The sequence below is a fragment of the Nycticebus coucang genome, chromosome 22 (assembly GCF_027406575.1).
Source record: "Nycticebus coucang isolate mNycCou1 chromosome 22, mNycCou1.pri, whole genome shotgun sequence".
NCBI classification, from domain to species: domain Eukaryota; kingdom Metazoa; phylum Chordata; class Mammalia; order Primates; family Lorisidae; genus Nycticebus; species Nycticebus coucang.
Window position 1 is genome coordinate 49,631,789 of NC_069801.1, and position 23,755 is coordinate 49,655,543.

The 23,755-nt window shown below is 42.6% G+C and overlaps 2 protein-coding genes and 1 pseudogene across 2 annotated transcripts in view; 2 read left to right on the top strand and 1 right to left on the bottom strand.

Annotated features, from left to right (window-relative positions):
- The window catches only part of GPX7 (glutathione peroxidase 7), a 263,667-nt gene that overhangs the window by 206,267 nt on the left and 33,645 nt on the right, over positions 1-23,755 (top strand). The window lies entirely within an intron of this gene.
- Positions 1-23,755, top strand: part of ZYG11B (zyg-11 family member B, cell cycle regulator) — a 91,505-nt gene that overhangs the window by 47,835 nt on the left and 19,915 nt on the right. The window contains exons 6-10 of the mRNA XM_053576517.1: positions 8,786-8,850; positions 12,681-12,780; positions 13,009-13,059; positions 19,228-19,389; positions 19,505-19,552. Of these exons, the coding sequence (XP_053432492.1) occupies positions 8,786-8,850; positions 12,681-12,780; positions 13,009-13,059; positions 19,228-19,389; positions 19,505-19,552 (426 nt within the window). The remainder of the gene's footprint in view (positions 1-8,785; positions 8,851-12,680; positions 12,781-13,008; positions 13,060-19,227; positions 19,390-19,504; positions 19,553-23,755) is intronic.
- LOC128575748 (uncharacterized) lies at positions 9,969-10,133 on the bottom strand (annotated as a pseudogene).

Genomic DNA, 23,755 nt, shown 5'->3' on the forward strand with positions numbered 1-23,755 from the left:
TTCAAACCCGGCCCCGGCTGAACTGCAACCAAAAAATAGCTGGGCGTTGTGGTGGGCACCTGTAGTCCCAGCTACTCGGGAGGCTGAGGCAAGAGAATTGCTTAAGCCCAGGAGTTGGAGGTTGCTGTGAGCTGTGTGATGCCATGGCACTCTACCGAGGGCCATAAAGTGAGACTCTGTCTCTACAAAAAAAAAAAAAAAAGTCGGGTGTTATGGCAGGCGCCTGTAGTCCCAGCTACTTGGGAGGTGGAGGCAGGAGAATCGCTTGAACCCAGGAGTTTGAGGTTGCTATAAGCTGTATGCCACGGCACTCTACCCAGGGCAATAGCTTGAGGCTCTATCTCAAAAAAAAAAAAAAAAAAAATTCAGGCTAGTGGCTCCTCTGAGAGGAAATGAGAGGAAACAGAAGGGGGCAAACAGTTTGCTAATGACACTATTGGTGACAGGTTCTTAAATGAGTGGTAGGTACAGAGATATTCATTGTATTGTTATTCCTTATATCTTTGCTACGCAAAGTGTGTATTACTAACCAGCCGTGTTGGCATCCCCAGCAAGTTCATAAGTAATGCAGAATCTCAAGATCCCAGACCTGCTGAATCTTTTTATTTTTTTATTTTTTGAGACGGAGACTCAGGCTGTCACCCTGGGTAGAGTGCTGTGACATCACAGCTCACGGCAACCTCAAACCTGTTGGGCTTAAGCCATTCTCTTGCCTCAGCCTCCTAAGTAGCTGGGACTACAGGCACCTGCCACAATGCCCAGCTATTTTTTAGTTGTAGTTGTCATTGTTGTTTGGCAGGCCTGGGCTGGATTCGAACATGCCAACTCTGGTGTACATGGCTGGAGCCCTAGACGCTGAACTACAGGCGCCAAGCCAACTGAATCAATCACTTTATAAAGATCCCCAGACAATTTGTTTACACATTAAAGTTTGAGAAGCACTGCCTTATGCTTACATATATTTTAAAAATATTCTTCTGTAATATTTGATAAAAACATTTTTTTTCTAAAAATCACCTGGGAACTCTGATTAGTTAGAAAGTTGGATTATGGTAAGCTATTATGTAAATTCTCTTCAGCTATTTGAATTAAATGCCAAAGAAACTTGAGAATAATTAATTCTACTAGCTGGATTGGTATATGGACAAAGACTCCAGGCAGGATTTCAAAGGAGAGGTGATATTTCAGTCACATCTTGAAAAAGGAGTAAGATTTCACATGAGAGAAAAGCAGAAAAGCAGTGGACCTATGTGGAACACACAGGACATTCCAGGAAGGGCAAGTTGCTTGTGACTGGTGTGTAGGATGGAAAGTGTAGGAGACAGCCAGCAATATCCAGATTAGGGCCAGATTTGGTGAATGCCAGCATAGAAAAGTTTTCAATACTTACATATTTCAGATTACAGACTCCAAAATCAAAACTCTAGCTGGGCAGAACTTGAAGACTACTGCAAAAGTCTTCATCTTTTCCATATTTGCCTGTGGTACTTTCAGATTTAGTAAGCCATAGATCCTGTGAAACTTACCTTCTGTTACCTGTTTAGTCATTTTTTTCAGTTACGTTTAGCATTTTCTTATTGAATTCAAACTATGTGTATCTGTGCTAAATTTTATGACTCCAGATACAGGAACATATAATATAGCAGAACATGACAAGTACTAAAAGAAAAGTAAGTAGTATTGGGGGTCCAGGAAGGGCATTTAGGACAATTTGAAAATTAAGAAGGCTTCCTCAAAGAATTAATACCTTCCTTGAGCTGGATTTTAAAGGAAAATTAATTTTCCAAGTAAAGGAGGAGGAACAGGCTTTCCATGCAGAGGTAATTGGAATAGCATTATTGCCTCTCTTATTTCCATGGACCCTATATACATTATTGTGTTTAGTTGGGGAGAAAAATGGGGAGAAAGGTGGAGAAGGGGGAAAGATATGGTGCTACTCACTCATCTGCCAGATAACTATACATTTTAGGGGAGATAAATGGATCCTCAAGTAGAGTCCATCCTATCACCTTGCCCACCTGTGGTGAATATAAAAACTACTGAGAAATCCTCTTAATTAATTCTACTTGTACCTGACTTTTTCAATATCATTCACCTCGGGTTTACTATTTGTCTTTTCTCTGTCATTTCTTCTGTTACGTAATCTCTCTACATCTTCCCTGAAGCAAAGCAAAAGGATGTTGGTTTTTTGTTTTTTTTTTTTGTAGAGACAGAGTCTCACTTTATGGCCCACAGTAGAGTGCCATGGTATCACACAGCTCACAGCAACCTCCAACTCCTGGACTTAAGTGATTCTCTTGCCTCAGCCTCCCGAGTAGCTGGGACTACAGGCGCCCGCCACAACGCCCAGCTATTTTTTGGTTGCAGTTCAGCTGGGGCGGGGTTTGAACCCAACCACCCTCGGTATATGGGGCCGGTGCCTTACCAACTGAGTCACAGGCGCCGCCCAAGGATGTTGGTTTTATACTTGTTTTTGTGTTTGTATGTATGTATGTATTGTATAGAGAAGGAGTCCTTCTCTGTCATCCAGGCTGGCATGCAGTGGCATAATAATAGTTTGCTGAAGCTTCAAACTCCTGGGGTCAAACAATCCTAGCCTCCCAAGTAGTTAGGTGGTGACTCTGCATACATGCCACATGCCCTGTATTTCTTTTCCTTGTCTAGCTTTATATATCCAAGTTTTGCTTTTCATGATTGAACTCCCTTATAGTAAATTTTATTTATTTACTTATTTATGTATTTATGTATGTATGTATGTAGAGGCAGAGTCTCATTCTATTGCCCTGGGTAGGGTGACGTCTAGCTCACAGCAACCTCAAACTCTGGGTTCAGGCCGTCTTCTTGCCTCACCCTCCCAAGTAGCTAGGACTACAGGCATCCAACACAATGCCCAGCTAATTTTTCTTTTACTTTTCTTTTCTTTCTTTCTTTTTTTCTTTTTTTGAGACAGTGTCTCACTATGTCGCCCTCAGTAGAATGCCGTTGAATCACCCCACTTCACAGCAACCTCAAATTCTGGGTTCAGCTTATCCTCCTGCCTCGGCCTCCCAAGTATCTGGGACTACAGGTGCCTGCCACCATGCCCAGCTATTTTTTTGTTGTTGTTGTCATTGTTTAGCAGGTCCAGGCTGAGTTCGAAATGCCAGCTCTGGTGCATGTGGCTGGGGCCCTAACCACTGACCTATAAGCACTAAACCTAATTTTTCTCTTTTTAGCAGAGATGGATCTCCTTATTGCTTAGACTGGTTGCTAACTCCTGAGCTCAAGCAATCCACCCTCCTTGGCTTCCCAGAGTGCTAGGATTACAGGCATGAGCCACTGCACCCAGCTAGTAAATTGGCTTTAGATAAGAACTCTTCCAATTGCACATAGAAACCTTTAAAAATATTAAGAAGCCATTTTTTCTAAATTCAAGAAATTATGACATTTCTTACTACCCACACCTTAAAAATCTTTATTTCAATTCATGAGAACCATCTAAATCACCTGTTAGGGTGGCATAGCTTGACTCAGTTGATGAATTATTCATATTTCATTTACTCTTTAGTTTTTTTTTGTTTGTTTGTTTTTGAGACCTGTCACTCTGTCACCCTGGGTAGAGTGCCACGGCATCACAGCTCATAGTAACCTCAAATTGTTGAATTGTTGGGCTCAAACAATACTCTTGCCTCAGCTTCCCAAGTAGTTGGGACCACAGGCGCCCAACACTAGCCCAGCTATTTTTTTTCTGTTGTTGCAGTTGTCGTTATTTAGCTGGCCTGGGCTGGGCTTGAACCCGCTAGCCTTGGTGTATGTGGCTGGTGCCCTAACCACTGAGCTATGGGCGCCCAGTCATCATTTACTCTTTTTTTTTTTTTGAGGCAGAATCTCATTTTGTCCTCCTGGGTAGCATGCCATGGTGTCATAGCTCATAGCAATCTCAAACCCTTGGGGTCAAGTGGTCCTCTTGCCTCAGCCTCCTAAGTTGCTGGGACTACAGGTACCCACCACAATGCCCAGCTGTTTTTAGAAATGGGGTCTTGCTCTAGCTTAGGCTGTTCTTGAACTCCCGAGTTCAGGCAATCAACCTGCCTTGGCCTCCCAGAGTGCTGGGATTATAGGCATAAGCCACCGTGCCTGGCTGTCATTTACTCTTACTTAATTGCACTGTCTAAAGTTTATTTAAAAGGTAGAACCAAGTCTATTAGTCACTCTTTATTTAGAGGCTAATGTGTAGAACACTAGCCCCATGTACTCTAGGTTAGAGTCAGACTGTCTTCAAAGAAGCTGCCTTAGATTCTTTGATGCTGTGTCACCAGGCACTGTTTTTGCCATCCTCTCCATCTTAAACAGAAAAGACAAGATTACTTTATAAGCCACCAGAAGGGAGGGAGATTAGCTGGAATTATCCTGTTATCTATCTTCTGACGGAAAAGACAAAACAAATATGCAAGTAAACTTAAATGGGTCCAGTGGAAGTCAGTCTTTTTTTCTTTATTTGTTTTTTGGTGATTCCCTAAACCCCAGCTTGGAGAAGTCAGTCTTTCAATAGTATACGGGTAGGTCCACAGGTCTCTGCTGCTCGGACAGCAATAGAAGTGTCAGTGGCCAGGCAACCAAGCTTTGCAAAGGCTCTCAGAACACAGCAGGCCACAGACACCAGGCAGGCACCCTGCCTGCCGCTAAGATCCCTAAGAAGGTCAGCTTTGCTAGAGGTGCAATGGTGGAAGAGCTCAAGAGGAAGGAGATCAGCACAGTTGTCAGCTCAGTGTGCTCCTGCAAAAGTGGAAACAAAACCAAAAAAGGCAGCAGCAAAGGATAAATCTTCAGATAAAAACGTGCAACCAAAAAGAAAACAGGCTGTAGTAGCTAACCAGGAAACCAAAGATTTACCTGTAGCGGGGGTGGTGGTGGTGGCTTATGCCAGTAATCCTTGTACTCTGAGAGGATGAGAGGTGGGTGGATTACCTGAGCTTGGGAGTTCCAGACCATCCTGAGCAAGCACAAGACCCCCATATCTACTAAAGAAACAGAAAAACTAGGTGTTATGGCAGGCTCCTGGAGTCCCAGCTACTTGGGAAACTGAGACAAGAGGATTTCTTGAGCCCAAGAGTTTGAGGTAGCTGTGAGCTATGACAATTTGAAAATTAAGAAAGCTTCCTCAGGGCGGTGCCTGTGGCTCAGTGAGTAGGGCACCGGCCACATATGCCGAGGGTGGCGGGTTCAAACCCAGCCCCCGCCAAACTGCAACAAAAAAATAGCTGGGCGTTGTGGCGGGCGCCTGTAGTCCCAGCTGCTCAGGAGGCTGAGGCAAGAGAATCGCATAAGCCCAAGAGTTAGAGGTTGCTGTGAGCCGTGTGATGCCACGGCACTCTACCGAGGGCGGTACAGTGAGACTCTGTCTCTACAAAAAAAAAAAAAAAAAGAAAGCTTCCTCAAAGAATTAATACCTTCCTCAAAGAATTAATACCCCAACACTCTACCCAGGGTGACAGAGTGAGACTCTTATCTCAAAAAAAAAAAAAAAAAAGCAGGAATCCCACTTCATCCTTTTTTTTTTCTTTCGATAGAGACAGAATGTCACTTTACTGCCCTCAGTAGAGTTCTGTGGCATCACAGCTCATAGCGACCTTCAACTCCTGGGCTTAGGCGATCCTCTTGCCTCAGCCTCCCAAGCAGCTGGGACTATAGGCGCCCAGCTATTTTTTTGTTGCAGTTTGGCCGGGGCCAAGTTTGAACCCACCACCCTCGTTATATGGGGCTGGCGCCCTACTCACTGAGTCACAGGCGCTGCCCTTTCATCCCATTTTTAAGTGTAAAGACTTTTTTTTTTTTTGAGACAGAGTCTCATTTTGTGGTGCTTGGTAGAGTGCTATGGTGTCATAGCCTACAGAAACCTCCAACTCTTGGGCTCAAGCATTTCTTTTGCCTCAGCCTCCAGAGTAGCTGAGACTACAGGCACCCACCACAGCATCCATCTATTTTCGAGATGGAGTCTCGTGCTTGCTTAGGCTGGTCTCGAACCTGTGAGCTCAGGCAATCCACCTGCTTTGGCCTCCCAGAGTGCTAGGATTACAGGCGTGAGCCTCTGCACCCAGCCAAGTAAATACTTTTTTTTTTTTTTTTTATTTGAGACAGTCTCACTATGTCACCCTGGGTAGAATGCTGTGGTGTCACAGCTCACAGCAACCTCAGACCTCTTGGGTTTAACAGATTCTCTTGCCTCGGCCTCCCAAGTAGCTGGGACTACAGGTGCCCACCACAATGCCCAGCTATTTTTTCATGGTAATTGTCATTGTTGTTTAGCCGGCTCAGGCTGGGTTCAAACCCGCCACCCTCAGTGTATGTAGCCTGCGCCCTACCCACTGAGCTACAGGCACCACCCCAAGTAAATACTTTTTTTAAGAGGTGAAATCATTTGCTGGTTGGTTTTTGTTTGTTTGTTTTGTGTGTGTATGTGTGTGTGTGTGTGTGTGTAACCAGAAAATAGTGCAGGATGTTGAATTATGTGAGATTTTGACTGTTTTGAGGTCAGCTTAACATTCCATGGATGGGGGGTTAGTTTTTATATCCTGTAATGCAAAGTATACTAAATGGCAATATGGAGTACCAGTCTTGCATTTAATGTCCTTTAAAATTTCTTCTAGTCCCTTATTTTTTAGTAGAATTGTTTCCTAACGAAAACCACTGCCTTGATGATGGCTTTCCCTGTCAGAATTGTGTACACTCTATGATATCTTTGGTTGTGGTAGTCCTATGTGTTTTTCTAATAACTTTGGTGCTATGTTGTGAAAGACTGACAATTTGAGTATGTAGTGTATATAGTAATAAACTGTGAATTGGTGGGACCAATGTAACAGCTTAGCGACATTTAAAGGTATTGATACTTGACATCCTCTTATGGAAAAATTGCCTCCAAATTTTAAGCTGGAAAGTCACTGGAATAATTGTTTAAAAAAAGAATTACAGCAAACGACCTCTTAGATTTTTGGGTACATATGTTAAGAATCACACAAATTAAAATGTCTGTACTGGGCTTGGGGCCCATAGCTCAGTGATTAGGTTACCAGCCACATACAGCAAAGCTGGAGGGTTCGAAACCGGCCTGAGCCTGCTAAACAATAATGACAACTATATGGGCGGCGCCTGTGTAAGTTGGCCGGTTGGTAAGGCGCCGGCCCCATATACCGAGGGTGGCGGGTTCAAACCTGGCCCTGGCCAAACTGCAACCAAAAAATAGCTGGGCATTGTGGCGGGCACCTGTAATCCCAGCTACTCGGGAGGCTGAGGCAAGAGAATCGCTTAAGCCCAGGAGTTGGAGGTTGCTGTGAGCTGTGTGATGCCATGGCACTCTACCGAGGGCGATAAAGTAAGACTCTGTCTCTACAAAAAAAAAAATAATAATAATGACAACTATAATAAAATAATAGCTGGATGTTGTGGTGGGTGCCTGTAGTCCTAGCTACTTGGGAGGCTGAGGCAAGAGAATCGCTTAAGCCCAAGAGTTTGAGGTGCTGTAAACTGTGATGCTGCGACACTCTACTGAGGGTGACATAGTAAAACTCTGTTTATAAATAAATAAAATGTCTGTATTGATCCTCAACACAACCAATAAAAATCTCAACTATAAAAGAAAAAAAAATTTGACTCAGCACCTATAGCACAGTGGTTACAGCGCCAGCCACATGCACTGATGCTGGTGGGTTTGAGCCTGGCCAGGGCCAGCTAAACGACGACAACTGCAATAAGAAAATAGCTGATGAGGCTCAGCACCAGTAGTACAGTGGTTAAGGTGCCAGCCACATACACCAAGGCTGGCAGGTTAAAATCCAGCCTAGGCCAGCTAAAGCAACAATGACAATTGCAACAGAAAAATGCCTGGGTGTTATGGCAGGCACCTGTGGTCCCAGCTACTGGGAGGCTGAGGCAAGAGAATCGTTTAAGCCCAAGAGTTTGAGGTTGCTATGAGCTGTGACGCTATGGCATTCTACTGAGGGTGACATAGTGAGACTCTGACTCAAAAAAAGAAAAAAAAATTTAATTGTACAAATTTAAAAGTCTGTGTTGAGGGGCAGCACCTGTAGTTCAGTGGGTAGGGCACTGGCAACATGCACCGGGACTTGTGGGTTCGACCCCAGGCCGGGCCTACTAAAAAACACAAAACTATAGCCACGCATTGTGGCGGGCGCCTGTAGTCCCATCTACTTGGGAGGCTGAGGCAAGAGAATTGCTTGAACCCAAGAGTTGGAGGTTGCTGTGAGCTGTGACACTACAGTATTCTACCAAGGGCAACATAGTGAGACTCTGTCTCAATTAAAAAAAAAAAAAGTCTGTGTTGATCTTCAACACAACCAATAAAAATCTGAATTATAAAAGAAAAAAATAAAATAGTAGATGGGCAGAACAAAGGCTGTAAGAAGTAACTGGTGTTTCCTCAGTCTTTTTCCTCTCTGCCTAGAAACTAACTTTGGTTAAAAGAGAACAGAGTGGCCAGGTATGGTGGCTCACCCCTGTAATCCTAGCACCCTGGGAGGCCGAGGCAGGAAGATCCCTTGAGCTCAAGAGTTCAAGACCAGCCTGAGCAAAGCGAGACTCTGTCTACCAAAAATAGAAAAATTAACTGGCCTGTAATCCCAGCTACTTGAAGGCTGAGGCAGGAGAATAGCTTGAATCCAATTTAAGGTTGCTGGGAGGTAGGCTGAGGCCAGGGCACTCTAGCCCAGGTGACAGAGCAAGACTCTGGCTCAAAAACAAAAGATAAAGTGATATTTTACTTAAGATTTTTTTTCTCCCTTTAATTCCTTAGTTACAGAAGAATTGCCTCCTTTCGCTTTGCAGTGACCGGATCCTCCAAGATGTTCCATTTAACAGGCAAGTGATAGCCCTAGAACTTAAAATGGAGCAAAACAGAATTTTCGAAATCTGTTTTAGGCCATTTCTTACAATTTAGCCTTAGGATATCGCTGGTGTAGGATTAATTGAGTAGGTTGGATTGTGGGTTGCTTATACAACACTTCCTCCACTTTCTCTAATTTAGTGCTTTGACATATATGGAAGCAATTGGCCCCTGTTTTCATAATCCTTTGCTTTAGAACTTATATTGTTTATAATTTTTAGAATATCCATACAGTATTTTCAGCTATAAGCATTATTATCCCCATTCAAAAGGTAAAGAAACCAGGGTATATAAAGATTCATTGTCTTGGCTGTAATTTTGTGACTAAATAACTGCAATGTTGAAAGACTCTGGTCTTCTAGTTCTAAGTGACTAGAACTACAACTGTAACATACTTCTTACCATTATTTTTTCTTTCTTTCTTTTTTTTTGAGGCAGAGTCTCAAGCTGTCACCCCTGGTAGAGTGTCATGGCATCACAGCTTACAGGAACCCTAACTCTTGGGCTTAAGCAATTCTCTTGCCTCAGCCTCCTAAGTAGCTGGGACCACAGGCACCTGCCACAATACCCGGCTATTTTTTTGTTGTTTCAGTTGTCATTGTTGTTTTAGCTGGCCTGGGCTGGGTTTGAACTTGTCAGCCTTGGTGTATGTGGCCGGCACCCTACCCATTGAGCTACAGGTGCTGCCCTATTATCATTATTTAATATTGAATTAATAGAGGAAACTTTTTGAGCAGAGGTTAAGGGAGGGCATGCACCTGGATTTTAGTAAGTACAAAAGGGGTCCTTTGTTTTCTAAAATGTCGTAATTTGGGAGTTAAAAGGTGATTTTTTTTTTCATTTTGCTATTTTAAAAGATAATTTTTAGGCTCAGCGCCCATAGTTCAGTGAGTAAAAAAATATAAATTAGGCTCAGCGCCTGTAGCTCAAGCGGCTAAGGTGCCAGCCACCTACACCTGAGCTGGCCAGTTCTAATCTAGCCCAGGCCCGCCAAACAACAATGACAACTACAACCAAAAAATAGCCAGGCGTTGTGGCAGGTGCCTGTAGTCCCAGCTACTTGGGAGGCTGAAGCAAGAGAATCTCTTAAGCCCAAGGGTTTGAGGTTGCTGTGAGCTATGATACCATGGCACTCTACTGAGGACAACATAGTGAGACTCGGTCTCCAGAAAAAAAAATAAAATAAGGAAGTTATATGTGAGCTGAGTCTTAAAGGATGAGACTACACTTGATCTTAGCCAAAAGGCCAAGAAGCAATAAAGGATGAGACTATAGGTAAGATTATCAGAAACACATATACTCTTGAATCCACCCATCATCTCCTATACTCAGTCCTTTGGCAAATCCATCCCTGTGTTCAGAATATATCCAGAATTCGACTGTTTCTCTTCACTTCCATTTCTATCTCTTGAGATACACTAAAAGTGATTTATCGGGGGTGGCGCCTGCGGCTCAGTGAGCAGGGCGCTGGCCCCATATACCGAGAGTGGTGGGTTCAAACCTAGCCCTGGCCAAACTGCAACAAAAAAAATAGCCGGGCGTTGTGGCGGGCGCCTGTAGTCCCAGCTACTCGGGAGGCTGAGGCAAGAGAATCGCTTAAGCCCAGGAGTTGGAGGTTGCTGTGAGCTGTGTGATGCCATGGCACTCTACCGAGGGCAATAAAGTGAAACTCTGTCTCTACAAAAAAAAAAAGTGATTTATCTCCTCACTTATTATGGTAGCCTCTCTATCACTTCTCGGCCTTTTGGCTAAGATCAAGTGTATTATAGTAGCCTCTGAACTGCTCTCCTGCTCCTATCCTTGCCCTCCTTAAGTTTATTCTAAACACAGCTGGTAAACTATCTCAGTTCATATTATATCTCTACTTAGAAGCCATCCATGTCTTTTCATCTTGTTGAGAGTAAAAGCTGATTCTTTATTAAGACTCTGTATGGGCTAGGGCACCTGTAGCTCAGTGGCTAGGGTGCCAGCCACATACACTGGATTTGGCGGGTTCAAATCCAGCCTGGGCCTGCCAAACAGCAATGAGAACTACAACCAAAACCAGTCAGGCATTGTGGTGGGCGCCTGTAGTCCCAGGTACTTGGGAGGCTGAGGCAAGAGAATCGCTTAAGCCCAAGAGTTGAAGGTTGCTATGAGCTGTGATCCCCCGGCACTCTACCTACGGTGACAGCTTGAGGCTCTGTCTCAAAAAAAAAAAAAAATAAGAAAGAAAGAAAGACTGTATGATCTGTCTCCCCTGTTAAGTCTAACTTCTCTCAGAATTTTTTCCCTTGTTCTCTATTCTCCATGCTATTTCTCAAAACTTCCAGGAGTGTCCCTACTTCAGAGCTATTTCCCTCAGGGGAAATTGCGTTCCCATAGACATCCATATCACTTTCTCAAAAGTTCCAGTGAGTTGCTGGCTGTGGCTGTGGTGGTAGTCCCAGCTACTCAGAAGGCTGAGAAAGGAGGATCTCTTGAGCCCAGGAGTTTTAGGCTGCATTGAGGTATGGTGATGCCACTTCCTTCATTACCAGGCAATAGAGTGAGACTCTGAGGCCCTGTCCTATCTCCAAAAAACAAACAAAAAAGTTTCAATGAGGCCTTCCCTAGCTCCTTCCCTAGCTGCCCCTCATAAAATTTCATTTGATGATTTCTCTTTTCTTGCTTTTTTTTCCTCTATAGCATATGTCAAAATACCTAATCCTATATGTATTTTACTTAATTATCTAATTTCTTTTCTTTCATCGTCTTTTTTTTTTTTTTTGAGACAGTCTCACTTTGTTGCCCTCCGTAGAGTGCTATGGCATCATAGCTCACAACAACCTCAAACTCTTGGGCTCAGGTAATTCTCTTGCCTCAGCCTCCCAAGTAGCTGGGACTATAGGCACCCATCACAACTCCTGGCTATTTTTAGAGACAGGGTCTCAGGCCAGTGAGTTCAGGCAATCCACCCAACTCAGCCTCTCTGAGTGCTAGGATGACAAGTGTGAGCTTCATGCCAAGCCTATCTAATTTATTTTCTGACTTCCTCACTAGAGTGTAAGCTCTATGTGAATAGGGACATTGTTCTGGTTTTTGGTTTTTTTTTTTTTTCAATACTCTATCTCTAAGAATAACATTTGTCACAAAGCAGGGGCTTAATTAATGAAATCAATCAATTAATTTACAGCTGGGTACAGTGGCTCACACTTGTAATCCTAGCACTGTAGGAGGCTGAGGTGGCTAGATTGCTTAATCTCAGGAGTTTGAGACCAGCCTGAGCAAGAGCAAGACCCTGTCTCTAATAAAAACAGAAAAACTAGCTGGGTGTTATGGCAGACACCTATAGTCCAGCTACTGGGAAGGCTGAGACAAGAGGATCACTTGAGCCCAAGAGCTTGAGGTTGGTCTGAGCTATGATGCCACAGCACTCTAGCCTGGGGAACAGAGTAAGACTGTCTTAAGAAAAAAAATTGATTTAGTAAAATGAATGCTCTTATTGTACTAGGTGCTACGAGGATCCCAGAAAATACTTAAATTATGACTATAGCATTGAAACCACTACAGTATTCAAATATATACTAAAAATATATTCTAATTCTACAAGATGAAATGCCAGATAGTATAAAATCATTTTCCAAACTCTCTGTCTTTACAAAATGTCAGAATTAATAATATGGAATTATCTCTGAAACACTAAATGTAGTTGTTATTCTCTCAGTTAAGAGGAATTTTTCCTTTCCTTGTCATCTATTTAAATTATAGTGTCTATTTCCTATAGCTCTGAAAATTGTGGCTGGTACTCCAGAATTTGTTGATGAAACCCTTTGTGTGTTTTCAGATTTGAAGCAGCCAAGCTTGTCATGCAGTGGCTCTGCAACCATGAGGATCAAAACATGCAAAGGATGGCAGTTGCTATCATTTCTATCCTAGCTGCCAAGGTACCTGCATTCTTGCTGAATAATTTTCTATAAGCATCTATTTCTCATTACATTCCCCCAAATCTGTGGCCCAGAAAGATTAGTAAACCTCTCTACTAGCCTGCTTGTTCAGGCTGCATTCAGTATTACAGATTTCTAGTCTGACCTTTAGAATCTGTTACAGCGAATGCTACTGAACTCACACTGGTGAGTTCTTGGACATTTACTTTGTTTTACGCTTACTTGCAGCTTTCTACAGAACAAACTGCACAACTTGGTGCTGAGCTCTTCATTGTCAGAGTAAGTCTGTTTTATCCTCTATATAGGGCAGTAGATAGTATGTACATATTCATTTTTATTGCTTCTATCATTTTATATATTTTTTAAAGTTCTTTTTGTTACTTCTAAGTATTCATTTCTTTTCATAGAGGCATAGAGGTGTATTCATTTCTTTTCATAGAGGCAGCTTTGAGTTTGTTTCTCCTTAACAGAAATAGAGAGAGCTGTGAACTAGGAATTGGATGACCTAAGATCTAACTTTTGTAAACTCATTTTGTGAATTTAGGCAAATTACTTGAACCTTGGGGCCCACGTAAGCATTAGTATCTTATCTACCTGTCTAGTTATAAAATTCTGTGATTTTTATTATTTATCTAGAAAGCATAGGGACTATTATAGGCATAAGATTGTGCTATATGCTTTGGAGAAGCAGATAATTTAAGTAATTGATATATGATTTTGCTTACTTATAATCAGTTGAAGAAACAATAATAAACAGTAAAAAGTTTAAAAAGCTTTCAAGAGAGTAGATATAAACAGTGTTTTAGGAAGGACTAGAGGCAAAAAGTCTGTTTTAAGAGCTTCTTATTAAAAAAAAAAAAGAGCTTCTTATTAAAATCACTTTGTGGGTGGCGCCTGTGGCTCAAGGAGTAGGGCGCCAGTCCCATATGCTGGAGGTGGCGGGTTCAAACTCAGCCCCAACCAAAAAAAAAAAAAAAAAAAAAAATCCCTTTGTTTACTCAACTGTAATCCTAGCACTTTGGGAGGCTGAGGTAGAGGATTGCTTGAGGTCAGGAGTTTAAGACCAGTTTGAGCAAGATTGAAAACCTTGTCTCTACTAAAAATAGAAAAATTAGCCAGGCCTGGTGGCACATACCTATCGTCCCAGCTACTAGAAAGGCCAAGCCTAGGGCGGCGCCTATGGCTCGAAGGAGTAGCGTGCCGGCCCCATATGCCGGAGGTGGCGGGTTCAAACCCAGCCCCTACCAAAAACTGCAAAAAAAAAAAAAAAAAAAGGCCAAGCCCAGTGGATTGCTTGAGCCCAAGAGTTTTACAATGGTACCCCTGCACTCTACCCAGGGTGACAAAGGGAGACTCTATCTAAAAAAAAAAAAAAAAAAAAAATCCTGTCGTGAGTTGTTTGAACAGTAATAGTACATGGAAAAGTCAAGTAAGACCCCGGGTGCAGTGGCTCATGCCCTTAATCCTAGCACTCTGGGAGGCTGAGGCAGGTGGATTGCCTGAGCTCATGGGTTTGAGACCAGCCTGAGCCAAAGCGAGCCCTTGTCTCTGAAAATAGCTGGTGTTGTGGCAGGCACCTGTAGTCCCAGCTGAGGGACTTGGGAGGCTGAGGCAAGAGAATCACTTGAGCCCAAGAATTGGAGATTGCTGTGAACTATGACACCACAGCACTCTACCAAGAACAACAAAGTGAGAGACTCAGTCTCAAAAAAAAAAAAAAAAGAAAAGAAAAGAGAAGTCAAGTAAGAGATTCCTTTTTTCCATGACTTATACATAATGTATGCAATGAGAAAGTAAGTCATTCATTTGATAACTGTGTATAGCGTACCCATCAAGTTCCTGCTACTTTCCTAGATAATAGGGATTCACACTGAATTGTGTCTACAATTTCTTCCCATTGACTCGCAGTATAATAGAGAAAATAGCTATGTTGATGAAGTTATAATACAATCTAAAAAGTATAACTTGGATACAGTAGCGCACACACACCTGTAATCCCAGTGACTCAAGAGGCTGAGGCTGAAGAAACATTTGAAAGCTTAAGTTTAAGGCACCTGTAGTCCCAGCTACTTTGGAGGATGAGGCAAGAGAATCACTTAAGCCCAAGAGTTGGAGGTTGCTGTGAGCTATGACACCATGGCACTTTACCCATGGTGGTGACAGCTTGAGACTCTGTCTCAAAAAAAAATGTTTAAGACTAGCCTAGGCAACTTAGCAAGACCCTGTCTCTAAAATGGTAAAAAAATTTAGGCAGGTGATGGCATGTACCTATAGTACCAACTATACAGAAGGCTGAAGCAGGAGGATTGCTTGAGATCAGATGTTCAAGGCTATTGTTAGGTATGATCACCACTGCACTCTAGCCTCTGTGATATCACAAGACTATCTCTAAAAAAATTGAACATAGGCTCAGCACCTGTAGCTCAGCGGCTAGGGTGCCAGCCACATATACCAGAGCTGGCGGGTTTGAATCCAGTCCAGCCTGCTAAACAAGAATTAACAACTATAACCGAAAAATAGCTGGGCATTGTGGTGGGCACCGGTAGTTATACTACAATCTAAAAAGTATAACTTGGATACAGTAGCGCATACATACCTGTAATCCCAGTGACTCAAGAGGCTGAGGCTGAAGAAACATTTGAAAGCTTAAGTTTAAGGCACTTGTAGTCCCAGCTACTTGGGAGGTTGAGGCAAGAGAATCACTTAAGCCCAAGAGTTTGATTTGCTGTGAGCTGTGACACCATGGCATTCCACCCAGGGCGACAGCTTAAGACTGCCTCAAAAAAAATTTTTTTTTTATAGTTGGGCATGTGACAAGCACCTGTAGTCCCAGCAACTTGGGAGGCGGAGGCACGAGAATCACTTGAGTCCAGGAGTTGGAGGTTGCTGTCAACTGTGACGCCATGGCACTCTACCCAGGGTGACAGGTTGAGGCTCTGTCTCAAAAAAAAAAATTTTTTTTTACATAAATTAATAAAACAATAAATAGTATATTAGTAGGAATATGAATGAAAAAGAAATATAAGGAAAAGGAAGGCTTCTGTAGGATAATTGAAAGAGTAGGAATTTTGGGGCGGCATCTGTGGCTCAAAGGGGTAGGGTGCCGATCCCATATGCCGGAGGTGGTGGGTTCAAACCCAGCCCCGGCCAAAAAAAAAAAAAAGAAAGAGTAGGAATTTTGGAGTTGACATATGGGTTTATTGCCAATTCTCTTTCTTACTAGTTGTATTTTGAGCAAGTCACAATTTTCTTAGAGGTGATAAAAAATACTCTATATAGTTATTATGAGAAGGAAAAAACATTAATTGAAGGAATGTATACTAAGTACCTAACAAAATAAAATATATATTAGAAAAGTAGAAAAGGATTCTTATTTACTTTTACTTATTGCATGAATGACATGTTAGTCTAAAAAATGGCATTTTAGGTCTGGCGGGGTGGCTCATGCCTATAATCCTAGCACTCTGGGAGGTTGAGGTGGGTGGATTGCTTGAGCTCAGGAGTTCGAGATTAGCCTGAGCAAGAGTGAGACACATCTCTACTAAAAATAAAAAAACTGAGGCAAAAGGATCTCTTGAGTCCAAGAGTTAGAGGTTGTTGTGAGCTATGATGACACCATAGCAATTTACCCAGAGCAACAGAGTGAGACTCTGTCTCAAAAAAAAAAAAAGGCTTTTTATTGCTGTATGTCTCAATAATTTGGCTAGAGATATATTCAGAGATTTTAAGGAAGCATGGGTGTCCAACTTGTGGCCCATTATGGGAAGACTTTTTTGCTTATCTGTAGGTGTGGATATCACAACAACTATGCATGGACCTTTTTTTTGCTCATCAGCTTTTGTTAGTGTTGGTATATATTTAATGTGAGGCCTAAGACAGCTCCTCTTCTTCCAGTGTGGCATAAAGAAGCCAAAAGATCAGACACCCCTGGAGGAAATCAAGCTTAGTTTAATAGTAGGAATTAATAGTAGTAGTGATAATGATTATAGCTAGTTTTTTTCCCACCTGCTCTTAATTATCACTTGCAATCTATAGTTTAGGAAACAAAGAAACTGGTAAAGTTGTGTAGGTAGCCAGATAACAGAGTTTATATTTAAGCTCAGGTAGCTTTCTTCTTGTACTATACTTAACCATTATGCTGTTAACTGGCCTAATTGTACCTGGATGTTTGTGTTCCTTAAATTTTTTTCCCCTGAATTGTATATAACCTTTAGTAGTAGTGTTCATTAATGTTTTCTTATATCTGTTTTAGCAGATCTTTCTTTTACCCCCAAAAGGTAATCTGAAAATGCAGTTATGGATGCCTTATATAATTTTTAAACCATTTCTCTTTCAGACTTAAATTTCTTAGGGTAAAACCATGATAGAAATAATTTACAATTGGGATTCAAAGCTACCCCGTTTCCCCGAAAATAAGACATCCTCCGAAAATAAGACCTACTTACAGGAAAGATAAGACGTCCCCTGAAAATAAGACCTAGCGCATCTTTAGGAGCATACCTTAAAATAAGACACTGTCTTATTTTCGGGGAAACAGGGTATCATCTTTATATCCAATGTAGACTTTAATTCTCTTATCATTGCATCTTACCATTTTAAAGGAGAATTGGGAGTTAAGTATATGATAGAATCAGTTCTTCCAATTCCTACTTTCTCTTACTAAGTTGACTATAATCAAATTATTTAATGTTAAAAAACAAAACAAAATTAATTTTTTTTTTTTTTAGAGACAGTCTCATTTTATCACCCTCAGTAGAGTGCTGTGGTGTCACAGCTCACAGCAACCTCCAGCTCTTGGGCTTAGGTGATTCTCCTACCTCATCCTCCCGAGTAGCTGGGAGTACAGGTGCCCACCACAGCGCCTGGCTATTTTTTTGTTACAGTTTGGCCGGGGCTAGGTTTGAACCCACCACCCTTGGTATATGGGGCCAGAGCCCTACTCATTGAGCCACAGGTGCTGCCCACTTAATTTTTTTTTTGAGACAGTCTTACTCTCGTACCTGGGCTAGAATGCCGTGGACTCAGGCCTCAGGCTAGCTCACAGCAACTGCAAACTCCTAGGCTCAAGCAGTCCTCCTGCCTCAGCCTCCCAAGTAGCTGGGACTATAGGTGCCTGCCATGGCATCTACTAATTTTTTATTTTTTATTTTTTTTGGGGGTGGGGGGACATCTCGCTCCTCAATCTTTCTCAGGCTGGTTTCGAACACCTGACCTCAAGTGATCTTCCTGCCTCAGCCTCTTACTTAATAGATCTCAGACTCAATTTTCTCTCCTGAAAAATGGGGATAATAGGCTTGGTGTCTGTAGCTCAAGCTGCTGAGGCACCAGCCACATGCACAGGACCTGGTGGTTCGAATCCAGCCCGGGCCCGCCAAACAACAATGACAACTACAACGAAAATATAGCTGGGCATTGTGGCGGGTGCCTGTAGTCCCAGCTACTTGGGAGGCTGAGGCAAGAGAATCACTTGAGCACCAAGAGTTGGAGGTTGCTGTGAGCTGTGATGCCATGGCACTCTACCAAGGGTGATATTGTGAGATTCTGTCTCAAAAAAAAAGGGGGGGGGCAGTGCCTGTGGCTCAGTGAGTAGATCACCAGCCCTATATACCAAGGGTGGCAGGTTCAAACCCAGCCCCAGCCAAACTGCAACAACAACAAAAAAGTGGGGGGGATAATAATACTATGGTACATACAGGTTATAATTTGCTGATCTTTAATAAATATTGACTTCATTCCTGTTTCTTAGCCTCCATCATTTTAAATCTAGGATCTGAAAGTAGTATATGTGATTGGGAAAGATAGTTAATCCAAAGTTTTAATCATTTGTCAGTGTTCTTTACAGGTAATTAGATTGAAGGCATGATCAGAATAATATAGAAGTATTTATGAAAATATTATGCTGGTTGTAATTTAAAACAAGATACCACTGTATACACACTTACTAGAATGTTACAACACCAAAAAAAAAAAAAAAGAAAATATTATGCTGGTGGCACCCAGCATAATAGTTCAGTGGGTGGGGAGCCAGCCACATACACTGAAGCTGGAAAGTTCAAACCCAGGCTGGGCCAGCTAAAACAGTGACAATTGCAACAACAACAAAAATAGCCAGACATTGTGGTGGGTGCCTGTAGTCCTAGCTACTTGGGAGGCTGAGGCAAGAGAATCACTTAACCAAGAGTTTGAGGTTGCTGTGAGCTGTGACGCTACGGCACTCTACCCAGGGTGACAGCTTGAGACTGTCTCAAAAAAAAAAGAAAGGAAGAAAATATTATGCTTTTTTTCTTGTTGAAGGAAAGTTTAATTCAAGTTGCTATTTGTTTTATATATAAGAACCTTTTGTAGGAAATACTTTAGTCTATGAGACTAATCCTTGTCAATTTATGGTTATTAAAAACCACAAATTGTAATAATTCAAAAATGAAACATTCCGTTTTCTCTTTTCAGCAACTTCTTCAAATAGTGAAGCAGAAAACCAATCAAAATTCTGTGGACACTACATTGAAGTTTACTTTGAGTGCACTTTGGAACCTCACAGATGAATCCCCAACCACATGTAGGCACTTTATTGAAAACCAAGGATTAGAACTCTTCATGAGGGTTCTAGAGGTAAGAATGGAAATTTAGGTTACAGTTTTGCTATTTATTGAATTACTTATTTAAGCATTCGTTTATTATACTTGGTTTATTAGGTATTTATATAGTTTTCTCTTTGTTTTTATAGTCTTTTCCAACTGAATCATCAATTCAACAGAAAGTTCTAGGACTTTTGGTAAGACATAAGTATTTCCTGCTAAGTTCCAAGCTGTAATTTTTTTTCTGTCTGAGGTAATACATTGAAAATTGCTGTTCTAGGGCAGCGCCTGTGGCTCAAGGGAGTAGGGTGCCAGCCCCATATGCCAGAGGTGGAGGGTTCAAACCCAGCCCCGGCCAAAAAACTGCAAAAAAAAAAAAAAAGAAAAGAAAATTGCTATTCTTTGGCTAGGCATGTGGCAAAAGCCATTTGGAGCAAACCTGTACTCTCAAAGAATTAGATTATAGGAGGCACAGATGAGTGAGTTAAAAAATATATAAATTGATGTTTGTTTTTCATATGCAAGAATATATGATACTAGGCAGGGCGCAGTAGCTCATGCCTGTAATCCTAGCACTCTGGGAGGCTGAGGCGGGTGGATTGTCCTGAGCTCAGCCTGAGCAAGACCAGCCTGAGCAAGACCCCATCTCTAAAATTAGCCGGGTATTGTGCTGGGCGCATGAAGTCCCAGCTACTCGGGAGGCTGAGGCAAGAGGATTGCTGTAGCCCAAGAGTTTGAGGTTGCTGTGAACTCTACAGGGGGTGATAAAATGAGACTCTGTCTCAAAAAAAAAAAAAAAAAGAGGCTCGGAGGCTAAGGCGCCAGCCACATACACCAGAGCTGTCGGGTTCGAATCCAGCCTGGGCCTGCCAAACAACAATGACAACTACAACCAAAATATAGCCAGGCGTTATGGCAGGCACCTGTAGTCCCAGCTACTTGGGAAGCTGAGGCAAGAGAATCACCTAAGCCCAAGAGTTGGAGGTTGCTGTGAGCCATGACGCCACGACACTCTACCCAGAGTGGCAGCTTGAAGCTCTGTCTCAAAAAAAAAAAAAAACCTAAATGCCCAGTATTGGAAGAATTGTTAAATAAATTACAGTATGTGATTGTTTTATTCAGGGTCCATATAATTATTAAATAGAATAATCACTATTCTCTTTAGATAGAATTAAATAGAAGTTGGCTCAGCTACCTGAAGAAGAAAGGAAGAATTTAAGAATTCAGAAAGATCTCTTAGGGCTTTATACTTTTTTTTTGTTTTTTGAGACAGAGTCTCACTTTGTAGCCCTTGGTAGAGTGCTGTGGCATTATAGCTCCCAGCAACCTCAACTTTTGGGCTTAAACCAGTGATTCTCAACCTTCCTAATGCCGTGACCCTTTAATACAGTTCCTCATGTGTAGTGACCCCCAACCATAAAATTATTTTTGTTATGGTTGGGGGTCACCACAACATGAGGAACTGTATTAAAGAGTCACGGCATTAGGAAGATTGAGAACCACTGGTTTAAACAATTCTCTAGGATTATAGGTCCCCGCCACAATGCCTGGCTATTTATAGAGATAAGGTCTTGCTCTGGCTCAGGCTGGTCTGGAACCTGTGAGCTCAGAGCATTCCACCCCCCTCAGCCTCCCAGAGTGCTAGGATTACAAGCATGAGCCACCGTGCCTGGCCAAAAATACTTTTTTTGATACTCTGTTAGGCCAAGGCAGCTGGATTTCTTGAGCTCAGGAGTTCGGGACCAACCTGAGCAACAGTGAGATCCCATCTCTACCATAATTAGAAAAACCGGGCAATGCCTGTGTCTCACTGAGTAGGGTGCTGGCCCCATATACCGAGGGTGGTGGGTTCAAACCCAGCCCTGGCCAAACTGCTACAAAAAATAGCCAGGTGTTGTGGCGGGCACCTGTGGTCCCAGCTACTTGGGAGGCTGACGCAAGAGAATCGCCTAAGCCCAGGAGTTGGAGGTTGCTGTGAGGTGTGACGCCACGCACTCTACTGAGGACAACAGAATAAGACTTTGTCTCTAAAAAAATTAAAAAATATTGGGCGGCGTCTGTGGCTCAGTGGGTAAGGTGCCGGCCCCATATATCGAGGGTGGCAGGTTCAAACCCAGCCCCGGCTGAACTGCAACCAAAAAAAAAATAGCCGGGCGTTGTGGCGGGCGCCTGTAGTCCCAGCTACTCGGGAGGCTGAGGCAAGAGAATTGCTTAAGCCCAGGAGTTGGAGGTTGCTGTGAGCTGTGTGATGCCATGGCACTCTACCGAGGGCCATAAAGTGAGACTCTGTCACTACAAAAAAAAAAAAAAAAAATTAAAAAATAAAAAATAAATAAAAATAGAAAAACTGGGTGGCGCCTGTGGCTCAGTGAGTAGGGCGCCGGCCCCATGTACCGAGGGTGGCGGGTTCAAACCCCGCCCTGGCTGAACTGCAACCAAAAAATAGCTGGGCATTGTGGCAGGCGCCTGTAGTCCCAGCTGCTCGGGAGGCTGAGACAGGAGAATCACGGAAGCCCAAGAGCTGAAGGTTGCTGTGAGTCCTGTGACATCATGGCACTCTACCGAGGGCAGTAAAATGAGACTCTGTCTCTACAAAAAAAAATTAAAAAAATAGAAAAACTAGCTGGGCATTGTGGCGAGTGCTTGTTGCAACTACTTGAGAGGCTGAAGCAAGAGGATTGCTTGAGCCCAAGAGTTTGAGGTTGCTGTGAGCTACGACACCATAGCACTCTACCCAGGGCGACACAGTGTCTCATAAAACAAAACAAAACAAAAAAACATGGCCAGGTGTGGTGGCGGTGGCTCATGCCTATAATCCTAGCATTCTGGGAGGCCGAGGCAGGTGAATTGCCTGAGCTCACAGGTTCAAGACCAGCCTGAGCAAGAGTGAGACCCTGTCTCTAAAAGTAGCCAGGTGTTGTGGTGGGCACCTGTAGTTCCAGCTACTCAGGAGGCTGAGACAAGGCTCAATAACTTGAGCCCAAGAGCTGGAGGTTGCTGTGAGCTGACTTTACAGCACTCTACTGAGGGTGACAAAGTGAGACTCTATCTCAAAAAAATCCCCAAAAGAAAAAAACACAATTTTTTTTAAATTTCAAAAGGAATACATGTTTATCATAACTAGTGAGACAGTAGAGAAATATATTTAAAATGTTTAAAACTCTGTTCCCGGGCGGCGCCTGTGGCTCAGTAAGTAGGGTGCCAGCCCCATATACTGGGGGTGGTGGGTTCAAACCCAGCCCTGGCCAAACTGCAACAAAAAAATAGCCGGGAGTTGTGGTCCCAGCTACTTGGGGAGGCTGAGGCAGGAGAATCACCTAAGCCCAGGAGTTGGAGGTTGCTGTGAGCTGTGACGCCACAGCATTCTACCAAGAGCAATGGAGTGAACAACCTCCAGCTCTTGGGCTCAAAAAAATTTATTTTGTCTCAAAAAACAAACAACAACAAAAAAAAACCTCTGTTCTCAACCTTCTATCTTTTTTTTTTGTGTGTGTGTGTGTTTTTTTTGGCCAGGGCTGGGTTTGAACCCACCACCTCCGGCATATGGGACTGATGCCCTACCCCTTTGAGCCACAGGCACCGCCCCACCTTCTATCATTTTGATCTCTAGGAAATAATTAATATTAATACAACTGATATGTTTCCTTCCATATCTGTCTCTATTACCTTACAATTTAAATTTTATTTTATCCCATGTTGTGTGTGAGAGAGTGAATGAGTGTGTCTGTGGGAAAAAAATTGTTTTCCACTAATTTATTTTGAGATATTGATTCTAATGTAATTCTTTGTGGTCAGAGAATAGGCTTGTTTTATTTGAGTCTTTTTGAATTTATTGAGACTTGTGTATGGCAGGGAACATGGTCTATTTGGTAAATGTTCTGGACACTTGAGAAGAATGTATATTGTGCTATTATTGGGCGTAATGTTCTATAAATGGCACTCAAGTCTTGTTGGTTGATTTTGTACAAGTCTACCATATCCTTACTGATTTTCTGCCTACCTATTCTGCCAATTATTTTTATTTTATTTTATTTTTTTTGTAGAGACAGAGTTTCACTTTTATTGCCCACAGTAGAGTGCTGTGACATCACACAGCTCACAGCAACCTCCAACTCCTGGGCTTGGGCAATTCCCTTGCCTCAGCCTCCCAAGTAGCTGGACCTACAGGCACCTGCCACAACACCCGGCTATTTTTTTGTTGCAGTTTGGCTGGGGTCAGGTTTGAACCTGCCACCCTCGGTATATGGGGCCAGCACCCTGCCCACTGAGTCATAGGCACTGCACTGTTCTGTCAATTATTGACAGAGGAGTTTTGAAATCTCTGATTATAATTGTGGATTTATTTGTTTCTCCTTACAGTTGTATCAGTTTTTACTTCATATGTTTAAAATTCTTTTTAT